Raw genomic sequence first — 12,828 nt, 5'->3', positions numbered from 1 at the left:
CCACACAGAGTGGGCACAAACTCTGGTCACTTAAAAGAACCAGACCATATTTTGATGGTTCAGGAACTGAACATTAGCACAGTGACAGATCCCAGTAACGCCTGTATAGGAAGTCCAAGTCTATTATCCTAGTACGAACTGCGAGAAACTTATTTAAATTTGTGACAGGGAGACATGTCCATGTGACTACCCTGCATCCTCTGGTAACACGCTTCAACTGAGTAGCCCTGTTAGTTGAATACGGTTACCAGTCCACCGGTTAACGGCAGTTCATCCCTTGATATGTACACTTTATGCATTGCTAGGCTTCTACTTTAGTGGCCTAGAACCTGTTAGAACCATTTAAAAAAAAGATGTAACAATACTTTATAAACAGGTTTAAACCCTTATTGTTTCATGAAAAATCCAAAAAGCGAGTCCACAGTTTAGCTTTATAGCTTCTACAAACTCCTACTTCCCTTTCTCCCTCCTCTTGGGAAAGCCCAGACATGTCTGCAACATCCAACCATGACTCATACAGCCTGTCTGCAGTTACGTCACTCAGCAGCAGTACAGAAAAATAATTTTATTCACTGATTACATTTATCATAATATAACTTGATTGTAACCAAATTATTATTTGCATAATATATAGATTTGCATATATAGTTTTCTTGAAGTCTGTGTTACTTTAACAACAGTAAGGCTTTTATCTGTTATCCTTGGGTGGAGAGGGGTCTCTTTTAGAAAACTGACAAAGTTTAGATAATTTAATAAGAATGAAATCCATGGCAGACAGAATCTGTTTGCTGCATCTGAGAATCGTTGATTAATTTCTTGCAGCAGCACTCATAACCTTAAATGCAGATTTAACAGCATTACTAGCAGACGCTCAGGTAATTTCTGAGGAAAGCAAATCATGGCAGACATAATCTGTGAGCTACCAATGCAAATCACTGGTGAGTTTCCTCTCCCACAGCCACTAATTCAAACCTGCAATTTTGCACTGCGGTTCAGGTCGTTTAAAAGTTATTTAGCCCGGGTCCTCCAGAAACAAAGTCTCTTGGCCCTCTCCTAACCCAGTCCTCCACAAGCTGGCTATGTGACAACAACCAGCACTCCACAGCGCTACTGTATCACTGGATCTAGACTGGATTCTGACTTAGAGATGTAGCTTTGCAAATTGCACTAACCACAATTATTACTGCTACAACACAACATCAGTGCCGTGAACCTAACCTATCTTACAACGGTCCCAGCTCTAACTTCCTGTAAGTGTGTGAACAACCCAAATCGTTCTACACAATGATGAGGAGACAACTTCAAATGGATCAATGCTGCTATCAGCACATGGCTGTTACAGGCCAGTCAATCCTTGTGTTAGTTTTTCTGTCACCTCTTGCTTAAAACCAGAAACGTCAGAAAGCTCCTGAGGGTATATTTATTGTGAAAATTGCGCTCAAGTGACCTGTGGCCTTTCTGTTCCATTGAAGGTTTCTGCACTCTCTGAGCTTGCCCTAGGAGACCTGTGTTACAGTGTGACAGGTGAACTGCAGCAGTCAGTCCTTCCACCTGTCATCAGCTAGAAAAGAAAAATAAAAACAAATCGTCGTTTGTTTTTGTAAGCATTCCACTGCCTAACTGTCAAAACTGCCAAAAATAAATATATAAATATGCTGTTTTGTTATACTTATTGTGCAAGTGGAAATGAAAAAAAGTCCAAATTTAAGTGAATGGATCTTGAATTGAAAACTGCTAAATGTTACAAATATTCAAGCGGCTAAAATTGCTTTTTATTCCCAAATGCAAAATCCAATTAACAAACTGAAGATCAAAATCTGATTAGTGCCCAGATGAAAAATAATGTTTCTCTTCTGCTAATAGGAAGACCACTGTTCAATCTACCATTCTTTCTTGGCTTCCTTTTGATAATCGTGTATATGCATCTCCGATCCTCACCCTAAAAGCAAACCACATCTGTGTATGCACAATGTAAAGGAGGGCTGATCCTCTTTCACCAGCACCGGATATCCACTTTATGTTATGTATAAACTATGGCAAAATCTTTAAAGTGTGGGATGTCAAATATTATAATGATATCATGAACGTCACACGATCAAAGTGAAACAGTTCTTACTTTACTGAAACAAGTGGATTTAAAGTTAAACGATTTAGCTTATTTTCTTTTTTAAACATTAACACAGGGAGAGTTGAAACTAGTTTATTTTTTGTAGCTACTATTTAACAGTGTTTACCTAAAAGTGTCACATGGAGACAATCCTAAAGCCGCTGTTAAAAGAAAAAAGAAAAAAAAAAAAGATGTAACACACTTGCTGAATCTGTGTGTGATTGTGCCTACTCAAAATGTGGCTGTGCAGATTGGGCAGATTGTGGGTTGCAGCATTCTGGAGAACTGCTCATCCAAACAAAATGAGTGAGTGATTCAAGTCTTTTGTCAGAGGAATATGAAGGCCAAAGTAAACAAAAACAAATAAAAAAACCATGGCCAGTTATTTTTGTAAGAGTCAGTTTGAGTGTTGGGCCCTCTTTTTAAGCCAGCTCTTCTTTTTAACACTCCTTCAAAGGCCTGTTTGCAGGTTAATTCTTGGTTCTCGGGTTAAAGCTCGAAGTACATTAGGGTCAAGGTGACGGTTTGGCAAAATTAACTTGGCTTGGGGACTGTGTTAATGCCAATGGCTCTCCTCAGTAGAAAAAAAGAAAGTAAAATAAAATAAAGCAAACAATCATCTCAGTGTGTGTACGTGTCTTTCCCCAACTACACACGGAGTGGCTACAGTCACTCTGGGGGAAACACTAAGAACAGAGAACAACTTTTAGCCAAAATATGAGAACCGCCAAATCTAATCTACCTCAAACTCAATACAGCACTTACTGGGTCCCCTGCAGCACATCCACTGAGACTGACAGGGTTCTGAACGGTTGTCCAGGCACATGAAGAGCAGACAGATTTCTTGATCATTAGTACAACTGTTTTTGCACCACTTTAAGTGAAAGAAAGTTGTGTGCATTTGTGTCTTGATCCATGCTCATCTGTTCATCTGGGTGTAGAGTTTTCAGTGGGAGAAATGTTTCGTCAATCACCCAAGTGACTTCCTCAGGCTACGCCCACACTAGCCCGGGTAGATTTGAAAACGGCGTTTACGTCTGAAAACGCTCCACGTCCACACTAGCGTTTTCAGTCGTTTTCACAGAGTTGTGCGTCCACGTTGAAATGGCCCAAAACGCTTATGTTTCAGTGCTGCGCATGCGCAAAAGCGAGTGAGAATTAAAGAATTTGAAGAAAAGCTATCTGGAGCATGTACAAACTGATATTAATCTTTTTTAGAGCAATCAAAACAACTGCTGTATAATGCACTACGCCATATTTAATTGGTCACATGACTGCATCACATGACTAAAATGTGTCATCGTTTTAGAAAGTCTGCGTTTTCGAGAGCATTTCCAAAACGCCGTCTTAGTGTGGACGGAAGGCCAATACGGAGAGAAAACGCATTAGTGTGGACGCAGCCTCAGCCAACTGCAGGTTTCCCCAAGCTTATAAACAGTACATCTGCATAATGACTGAAACTAGCACCACCAACGAACATGGGCTGTGAGGTCAGGAAAAAAAAAGAAATGCAAATGGTCATAAGTACCATTCACAGAGAGTTGGGGAATGGTGCTTACTTGTATGTTTTGTCCGGGCTCATACTTTCTAGAGCCTGTTAAAGTGGATTTTGATCTCAGTGAGATCGTGGCTCAAGAGTTGGGAGTTCGCCTTGTAATCGGAAGGTTGCCAGTTCGAGCCCCGGCTTGGACAGTCTCGGTCGTTGTGTCCTTGGGCAAGACACTTCACCCGTTGCCTACTGGTGGTGGTCAGAGGGCCCGGTGGCGCCAGTGTCCGGCAGCCTCGCCTCTATCAGTGCGCCCCAGGGTGGCTGTGGCTACAATGTAGCTTGCCATCACCAGTGTGTGAATGTGTGAGAATGGGTGGATGACAGGTTGTGTAAAGCGCTTTGGGGTCCTTAGGGACTAGAAAAGCGCTATACAAATACAGGCCATTTACCATTTACCTGTTTAAATAAAGGATTCATTAAGTAAAGACTCACAAGATATAAAAGAGGAACTCTGAAACCCTGTTAATGTGTTCAGGACTTATGAAGCTTCATGTTAACTTCATCTGAACCTTTTGAGTATTTTATTTTTATTTATATAAAATCGCAGAAGAAAGACTTCTTGTTACTTTGGAGTCGTCTGTGTGGCCTATCAAAAAGACAGAAGAAATTAGTCCAGTCATCAATAACATACATATGAGTATGGGCATGTCACGATCGATTTTAATTTATTCCCTTTAAATAAGAACCTATCCAAACAAACAAAAAACCCATCTAGGCCAAATAAATCAATACTGTTTACAGGTTTCGATATTTTTATACTAATGCTATGAAACCATAATCCATATTTACAGAACTTCATATTTGCTATATGTAGTTGATGTTTACTGTGTTAACAATGCTGAAAGAGTGTGAAACCACATATTGACTTTCTTTGTACATGTGTGTGCACAGACGGCAAGAAAAAGCAAACACAGGACGATGATACACCAGCGGAGATTTAACTTCAAGCACCACCAGCTGAGGTGTTTGTTATTTTGGATTTCACGGTTTAAAACAAACTGAAGCCGCCAGCATCGTCTGGCGGGGTGGGGGATATCATATACAATATGCATCTCCAGTTAAACACAGCAACATGAAAAGATGAAACCTGTTGCTGTTACTAAGAGAGAGTCTGAATAATTCACAAATATAGCACCTGAAATACTGAAGTAAAATGAACTGCAGTCAGTATCATCTGAGTTTTATCTGCAGAGTCCTGCACTTTAAACAGAAATCAGCCAAGACAGACTATTGCAATATGAGGCGAGTGGTAGGTGCTTGAAAAGGCAGAATTTGAAACTGGCAGCGGTGCTCCTGAGTTAGCTGTGCTCTGCAGGTGCTGTGGTGTTTTGTGCGATTCTACACTAAGGGAGAGACGAGGTGGAATGAAGGGTGTTTCATCCCTCCTCCAAGCACAAATTACTAACCAGACACTGAGGGAGGAAAAAACTGTGATTGAAGATGGGGGGGGGTGCCCCCCCCCCCCCAACTTAACCCATCCATCTTGCTGAGTCTGAAGAAATCACCCTGGGATTGCACTAATGCAGGGTATATTTTCTGACCAACAAAAGCAGTGCAACAAACAGCTTTAGGTCTTTTGAGGGAACTAACAAAACAGCTGCCTCTTTCTGTTCTACTGCCTCTGATTTATCTCCTGTCTTTAACCCACTAACCTGTGAAATCCTGGATCAAGGTTTAGGAGCTTGCATTGCTTTTAAGGGAAAAATATTTAATTTTGTCTTGCAGTGAACAGAACAAACTGCAATCTTGTTCCTAAAGAATGCCACTCCAGGGGTTTACACAGAGAAACCTTAACTACGGGTCCAAATTGAAATTTTAATTATGTTAAGATTGCTCTACCGCTTCACTATTAGTAATGCAGCACTGAATATGTGATGATACACAAGAGGCAGGGAAAAAAAAAAAAAATCTTCATTATAATTTCATGTCTACTGCCTAATCTAAATGCCCTGATGCTCACACACATACACGACTTCAAGTTACGTATAAGGCTTATGCGCATTCGCGAAGACATAAAATTAGCGGGGTGAGTAAACAAGCGCTATCATCGCTGATGACAGCAGACTGCGTGGAGAAATGTGATCCAACTCGTGTAAAACCGACAGCGGGCTTCATTTTTAAAGAGAGACACACTGCTTCTCTGGCTAGATGCTGCATTGTTTCAGTTACGCTGCACCTCTCCTCCCTGGATGCTACAAACTGGAGTACAGCCCTGTGATGGAAAAGACAGCTAATCCAGAGGACACACTTTAAATCACCCCGTCTCTGGCGATGAAGATGAGCAGAGAGGGAGAGTGAAATTTCCAAGTCATGTGGACAAAGCAGCAGTGTTTGTAACCTGTAATGAACTCTGCCACAGGAACAGGGAACCTTCGCCAGTGAGATGGAAGGGAAGGAGGTGGGAGGACGGGCTTTGTCTCTAGACCTCCTCATCCCTGTCCATGAAGAGTGACACACACTTTGCCTCCTACAGCACGTCTTATGTAATGCTAACATCTAGACAGCCTGCAAAATTAACACCCCATCTTCTTTGCTTAAAGCTGAATTTCACAAGTTTACACTTTTTACATTATACAAAACATAGCACAGCAACTAGTGTGAATGTTTTGGTTTCACCTTGCTGTATAGCAAAATTACATTACCTCTCAAAGGTACCATAAAATAAGACAAGTTTTCATCTTTCATTAGTCTAAAGATTATTTCTTTTTATTTTGATTATCAAGGTAAGAAAATGTGGAAAAAATGCTAATCACAGTTTTCAAGAGCTTTAAAATTCCTGCTCCTTTCCTCCTGAAGAAACCTTATACCTGAGATTATTCACTCTTCTTCAGTGCGGGACTGCCTGTATTTTGCACTACAAAACGGTGCCAGAGGTGGGGGTGCAGGTGCTCTAACTATGCTGGTGTATAAAATGCTAAAATCATAGCCTAGTGAGCTGCAATACGTTGGATGAGGGCTGTGGAGCAAATCAAGACCTGATTCAGAAAGAGAAGAACACAATCTAGCAATTTATAAATGTGAATCATCACGTTAACTTGAAAGGTCCACAGAAAATGTATTACTCATCTTTTCCTGGTAGTTTAATCATAGACTGCATATGTGCCTCTGATTCCTGTCATTTCCCAAAAACGAAGCTAAAACCAAAGGAGGCTGCCATCTTTCATTTTTGGATGCCCAGTCCTGATTTAACGCGGAATGCCCAGACTTGACTCCACGCACCCGCCCCCAACATTTTTACAAGCCTCACTGCTCCAGTGGTGATGGCCTCTGCTGTGACTGAAAGCCACTTATGCAGTGTTGGGAAGGTTACTTTTAAAATGTATTCCACTACAGAATACATGCCCCAAAATGAAGTTTGTAACGCATTCCGTTACGTTACTCAGTGTGAGTAACGTATTCTGAATACTTTGGATTACTTAATATATTGTCATGCTTTTCTACAACTACATGAATGTACTATTGCTGTGTGATTTATTACCATTACTGAAGGTTACTCGCTACCGAGCTAACATTGTTAGGTTAGTTCATAGACTGCTTTTAGAACTACGCATGATTATTTGCAGCTAGCAGGTTGTTAATGCTATCCATCAATTCTAACCGCCTGCAGTCTATGAACTAACCTCAGCTAACGCCAGCAAACAATGTTAGGTCGGTGGCGAGAAGCCTTCAGTAATAGTAATAAATCACACAGCAAAAGTACATTGAAGACACTGAAGTCACACATAGCCCAGGTAGCTAACACAACTAAAACAAGGTAATTGAACAAGGCTAATGGTTAAGTTCTTAAAAAAGAACTTACTTCCAGATGTTTCTTTAGATTGGAGGTCGATTCTTTGACTGCTGGCTTCGGGTCCATTGTGTAACTGACGCCACCAAAATTAACAGGACCCTTACATTAGAGCTTTTCATTTTGTGTTTTATTTGGGTTTCGGCAATGCGTGTAATTACCAAAATTTGAGAGGGGATAGCCTCACATATGAAACAGGAAAAGATCGCCCTGCAATCCATTTATTTCAACAAAGTAACTGCATACTACTAGTCAACTGTAACGGTATACAGTTCCTCATATTTTTTATTTTACATACGTAACGTCAGTACATGTATTCCATTACTCCCCAACACTGCTTACAACAAGGTAAAGATACTAACCAGCCACAAAGTCACACTGGACTATGCAATATCAACCGTCAACCCTCTAATATTTAGAACACGTACACTTACTGCCTCCTCCCCCTTTACAAGTCTCAAAAAGCAGAAAAACTGCTACACTTAGCAACGGCAATAATGCCTCCAATAGTGGAGGATCTTTTCTTTTAAAATATGAATACAAATTATGAGTTCATACCACCACTGAATCTTATGTGGTAAACATAATTATCCCTGCCACACACACACACACAGTTGTGATATCAGTCAGCAGCTGCACAGTGTCTCCTCCTCCTCTCTGGTGCTGGCAGTTTGATAACTACAGAGGAGCCAGAAAAAAAAAAAAAAGGTTTTAGAAATTCTTTTTTTCTAATTTACTAACCAATCTCAAGATCATGTTGCCTGTCCTCTTTGTTTTCAGACAGTCTCAATAACAAACATGAGAAGTGCTTGATTCCTAAAAATCATCCCAAAAAACACATGTGCAATGTGTTTTTAATGAACAAGAGTGAAATGAAGGTGCAGGAGTTTACAAATTAATTTTTTCACTGACGTGAACAGGTGACGCATGCACGTTTAAGTAAGTTAGTTCCACAAGCTTAAGAAACAAAAGCAGCCTGATATCAGACGTAACAAGCACTTCATTGCACTCTGACTGTCGTGGCTGGAGCCAAGCAAACACAACACAACAGAAGAGGAAATTGTGCTTATATATTCACTGGCCAATTTATTAGTTACAACTTGCTAGCACTGGGTTGGACCCCGTTTTGCCTTCAGAATTGCTTTAATTCTTTGTGGCACAGATTCAACGAGGTGCTTGAAAATTTTCTGAGATTTTGCTGCATATTGACAGCGTCACGGCATCACACAGTTGCTGCAGATTCGTCAGCTGCACATTCGTGATAGGAATCTCCCAATCCACCAAATCCCAAAGGGACTCTACGGGTTTGATTTCTGCTGACTGGAGGCCATTTAAGCACAGTAAACTGACTGCAATGTTTGCTGGAAGCAGCCATCAGAAGATGGGTGCAGTGTGGTCACAAAAGGATGGACACGGTCAGCAACAGGTATCATCTGGTGTTGCTAAACAACACTAAACTGGCAATGAGAGGTACAAAGTGTGCCAAGAAAATATCCCCTACAACAGTACGCCGCCACCACCACATACCTGAGTGGTTAACACAAGGCAGGATAGAGCCATGCTTTCATCTTATTTTGTGCCAAATTTCAACCCTTCCACACCGACATCAAAGCACAACTTGACTAATTAGAGCAGGCAATGTTTTTCCAGTCTTATATAACTTTGGTTCCCTGCTCTTAGCTGACGGGACTCGGTGTGGTCTTCTGCTGCTGTAGACCACCTGCTTCAAGGTTCTCTCTGTTCTGCCTACAGATAAGCTTTTCAGTATGTTACTGTTCCAGTCGTATCAGCTTGAGGCACTCTGCTCATTCTCCTCTCACTTTTGACATCACCAAGGTATTTTCACCTAGTGAACTTCCACTCGCTGGATATTTTCTTTTTCTGGCCACTCTCAGAAGTTTCTGAAATACCCTGACCACACCATGTAGTACCAACAATCATGCCACATACAGTCACTTGCATCACCTTTCTTCTTCATTCTGATGCTCTGTTTGAACTTCAGCAGGTTGTCCTGACTGTGCCTACATGCATAAATGCACTGAGTTGTTGCAATGTGGTTGGCTGAATAGACATTTGCATTAACAAGCAGTTGAACATGAGTACCTTATAAATTGGCCGGTGAGTGTCTGTTGACTCAGCAGAGCTAATATTAAATGAGGAAAGTGGATAATTTTCCGTCATTGTTAGAAAAAAAACAACAAAGAAAGGGAAACATTTGAATGTGCTATTTATAGGCTATTATGCAATAGCGTTAGTGGTCTGGCCCACTCAAGATTAAATTGGACTGCTTGTGGCCCGTGAGCTAAAATGTGCTGGGTACACCTGAATTAAACGAAAGCTGGAAAATTTGGACTATTATTCCTGAAGGCTTTTGTATTCATGGTTTCTGTATTTATGGTCCCATATAAGTGCATTATTTGCCGTCAGATTTAAGCATACCTCCAAACTCCATTTAGACAAAAAAAAAAAAACAAAAAAACAAAACAAAAAAACAAACAAACACACACACTAAATCAATATATGAAATTCAGCTGTTTGGTCTTTGCTTACCATGCTGGTTCAGTTTTGAGTGTTTCACTCTTAATAATTGATACCCAACAATGGTTTTCCCCTCTGTGACTTTGATTTAATATGAATATTTGATGTTAAAGAGAAATATTTAATATTTGAAACTGAGTTTACAAGAGCTTTAAACTACGAAGAGACTAACAAAGTCAGAGCCAAATTCTGACAACCCTAAAAATACTTGGAAACAAACAAAGGTGTGATAGTTTCATCACACACACACACACACACACACACACAATCTCAGAGCTGAGTGAAGCACTTAATTTAGGGGCAATTAAACCCTTAATATTTGATGTTTTAGCCAGTTATTAATCATTAACGTGAAATAAACAATTAAAAAGCAGTAACTGTGCATTATCCCAGCATTTTGAAATAAACAAACAGCGCCGATTACTGCAGAGGCCATTGTGTTGTGGTTGAAGCAAATTCGACATAAAGAGCTTTTATGCTTTGCACCTATATTTGCCTTCAGTTAAGCAGCGATAATGAGGTGGGAGTGCAACAGTCAGCTAATGTTGCAGGAGGTAATGCCTGTAGTAGAGTGGCTGCTGTGAAGATACCAGGCTCACTAAATGAAATGTCAACAACAATGCAACTTAACGCCTTAAACAATGCACCTCAATTCCCTGTCCAATCTCTAAAATACCTCCTCATTATCACCTGCTTTTGGTCTCCCCGCTGCACATGTTTTCTACCACACTGAATCCTTCTTCCCACAAACTCCACTTCCACTCACCGCTCTGTGCTGCTGGACCTGCTTGTGGCTGGTGATGACCTGCCGGATGCCATTGACGAAGCCACTCTGGTCGTTGGGGATGAGGCCCATGAATATTCTCTTCTTGGATGAGTAAAGCAGCATCAGCACCCGCACTTCACAGGGTGAGGTAGTGTGGGGGAAGTGGACGCAGCCAGCCTGCAGAGGGTCACAGGGCAGATTAAGACCCTGACATGGGACACTGTTGTAATTATGTGATGGGCTCCGGCTTGGGGACATAACCTTCTCCTAAGCTCCTTTGCCCAATCAAACATGCCAGTTTTATAAAGTGAATGCAAATGATATTAATTCACACTGTTCTTTCCCTGGGCTGCAAATCAAATTTAGGCAAAGAGGTAGAGCTCAGCTGGACCGAATGCCATTAATGCCGCCGCTATTTCTCAAAGGTATCAGCAGATTAAAAATAAACCACACTAACAAAAGTCCTATCATTATGCTACCCCTTTGGAAAAGGATCACAACTAAAAGCTTTTTTCTTTTGCTTAAACTGATGACAATAATGTTGTAAAATGATGTTGAGCTTTAAAAGAAAGAGTGGCCTAGAACCCCCTCTAGAGTCTTCACCATAAAACTGCAACACAGGTTCACGCTCAGTCCATCTACTGGGTAGAGGTGGAACCTGCACGCAATTTGCACTCATGCAAAATAAATTGAGGTATGCTGAATGATGGACAAGAGTGGGTACAAGCAGAGGACACACATTCCAGGTTCAGAGGAAGGCAGAGGGAGCTCGAAAACTTACAAAACCATTGGCCATAATGCGGTACAGGCCTTTCAGCGACTCCACGTCTTTGTTTGTGAAGAGAAACTGAACCATCCGAGAGTTTCTAAAAAGGTGACCTAAGGTTGTCTACGGAGAGAGCAGGCGAGATATGCATCATTCATAAAGGCATCACTGTTGCACATAAACAAAACAAAAGAAAACAGTATAAACACACGGTCTCACCAGCAACTGCTGTGGAATTAGCTGCATAATGAGCTTCTGTGGCCACTGGTCTGTGTTTCTGTTTAGAGACAAACGTGCATAGTCACGGTGTGAACAAAAACATTTCACCACTTTTAATGTCCAGGGTGTCTGATGAGCTACTCACAGATTTTCTCCCGGGTTGACATGCACCTGACATGGCAGGGATCGCGTCAGCTTGGTGGCCGAATCCATGGATGAGGCTTTAGGTTTCTGCATGGGTTAACATAGAGGGGCGAGTGTGAGACAAAAAGAAGAGGGGAATTTAGAAAATTTTCTTTAAAGAAGTCATCTAGAAGGGCACAGAAAACATTACTTAAAGCTCACAGAAAGCTTATTCCAAGACATTCGTGTGATCTTTCAAACCATGGCCGACTCTCTTAAACCAAAATTGAAATACAGAGTAGGCAGACTGGATTTAGCTAAACTGTGAAAGTTCTTGTGGCTGAGCACATTATGTATTAAGTTTAGTGTGGACACGCAGAACAAAGAAATCAGTAAGAGTGCAGAGAGAACAAATATATTTTTAACACTTTTATATAAGAATTCGCACCTCTAGCCCAACTTCAAAATAGACCTGATGGTGTGTTCTTACTGTCCCTGAGAAAACAACTGAAAAAGCCCAAGTTCAGCCTGCCGAGTGGACAAGATTTTTACTCTTTCACAAATAATTAAAGGGAACTGGGAATTTTCTATTTTGGTCTGCATTTTAAGCCTGGGAAGAAGTGCATAGTTGCAGCCAGTTTATGGGGTTCGTTGTCGATAAAGCTGTTACAATATTAGATGTTCACTTTATAGCTATGATGGCCAAAATAATTTATACTAACTAGAACAGCTTTTGAAATCTGGGAAAAGAAATGAGTGAACAATAACATAATTTTATAAGTCACATGAACTTTTAATCTTAATTATTGTGGTCTTTTGCAAATGAAATACACTCAAAGCCTAAAACGCTCAGCACATTATTCTTGCACTCAGCCAAAGTAGCTTTGCAAGATTCAGTTCAAAATCATTCTTATTTATCGTTTTCTGGGCTTTCAACCTAACAGATGATCCTCTATATTAAAGAAAAAAAAAA

The 12,828-nt window shown here is 40.7% G+C and overlaps 1 protein-coding gene across 3 annotated transcripts in view; it reads right to left on the bottom strand.

Annotated features, from left to right (window-relative positions):
• The window catches only part of med25 (mediator complex subunit 25), a 31,162-nt gene that overhangs the window by 5,620 nt on the left and 12,714 nt on the right, over positions 1-12,828 (bottom strand). For all 3 annotated transcript variants that reach the window (XM_014333427.2, XM_005921780.2, XM_014333429.2), the window contains exons 12-15: positions 11,878-11,963; positions 11,733-11,790; positions 11,529-11,636; positions 10,748-10,924 (exon numbers count right to left, since the gene is read on the bottom strand). In XM_014333427.2, coding sequence (XP_014188913.1) covers positions 10,748-10,924; positions 11,529-11,636; positions 11,733-11,790; positions 11,878-11,963 — 429 coding nt within the window. The remainder of the gene's footprint in view (positions 1-10,747; positions 10,925-11,528; positions 11,637-11,732; positions 11,791-11,877; positions 11,964-12,828) is intronic.

The sequence above is a fragment of the Haplochromis burtoni genome, unplaced genomic scaffold, assembly GCF_018398535.1.
Source record: "Haplochromis burtoni strain Fernald_Lab_line unplaced genomic scaffold, NCSU_Asbu1 Contig_52, whole genome shotgun sequence".
NCBI lineage: Eukaryota > Metazoa > Chordata > Actinopteri > Cichliformes > Cichlidae > Haplochromis > Haplochromis burtoni.
Note: the sequence above shows the minus strand (reverse complement) of the source record. Positions and strands in the feature narration are given on the sequence as shown.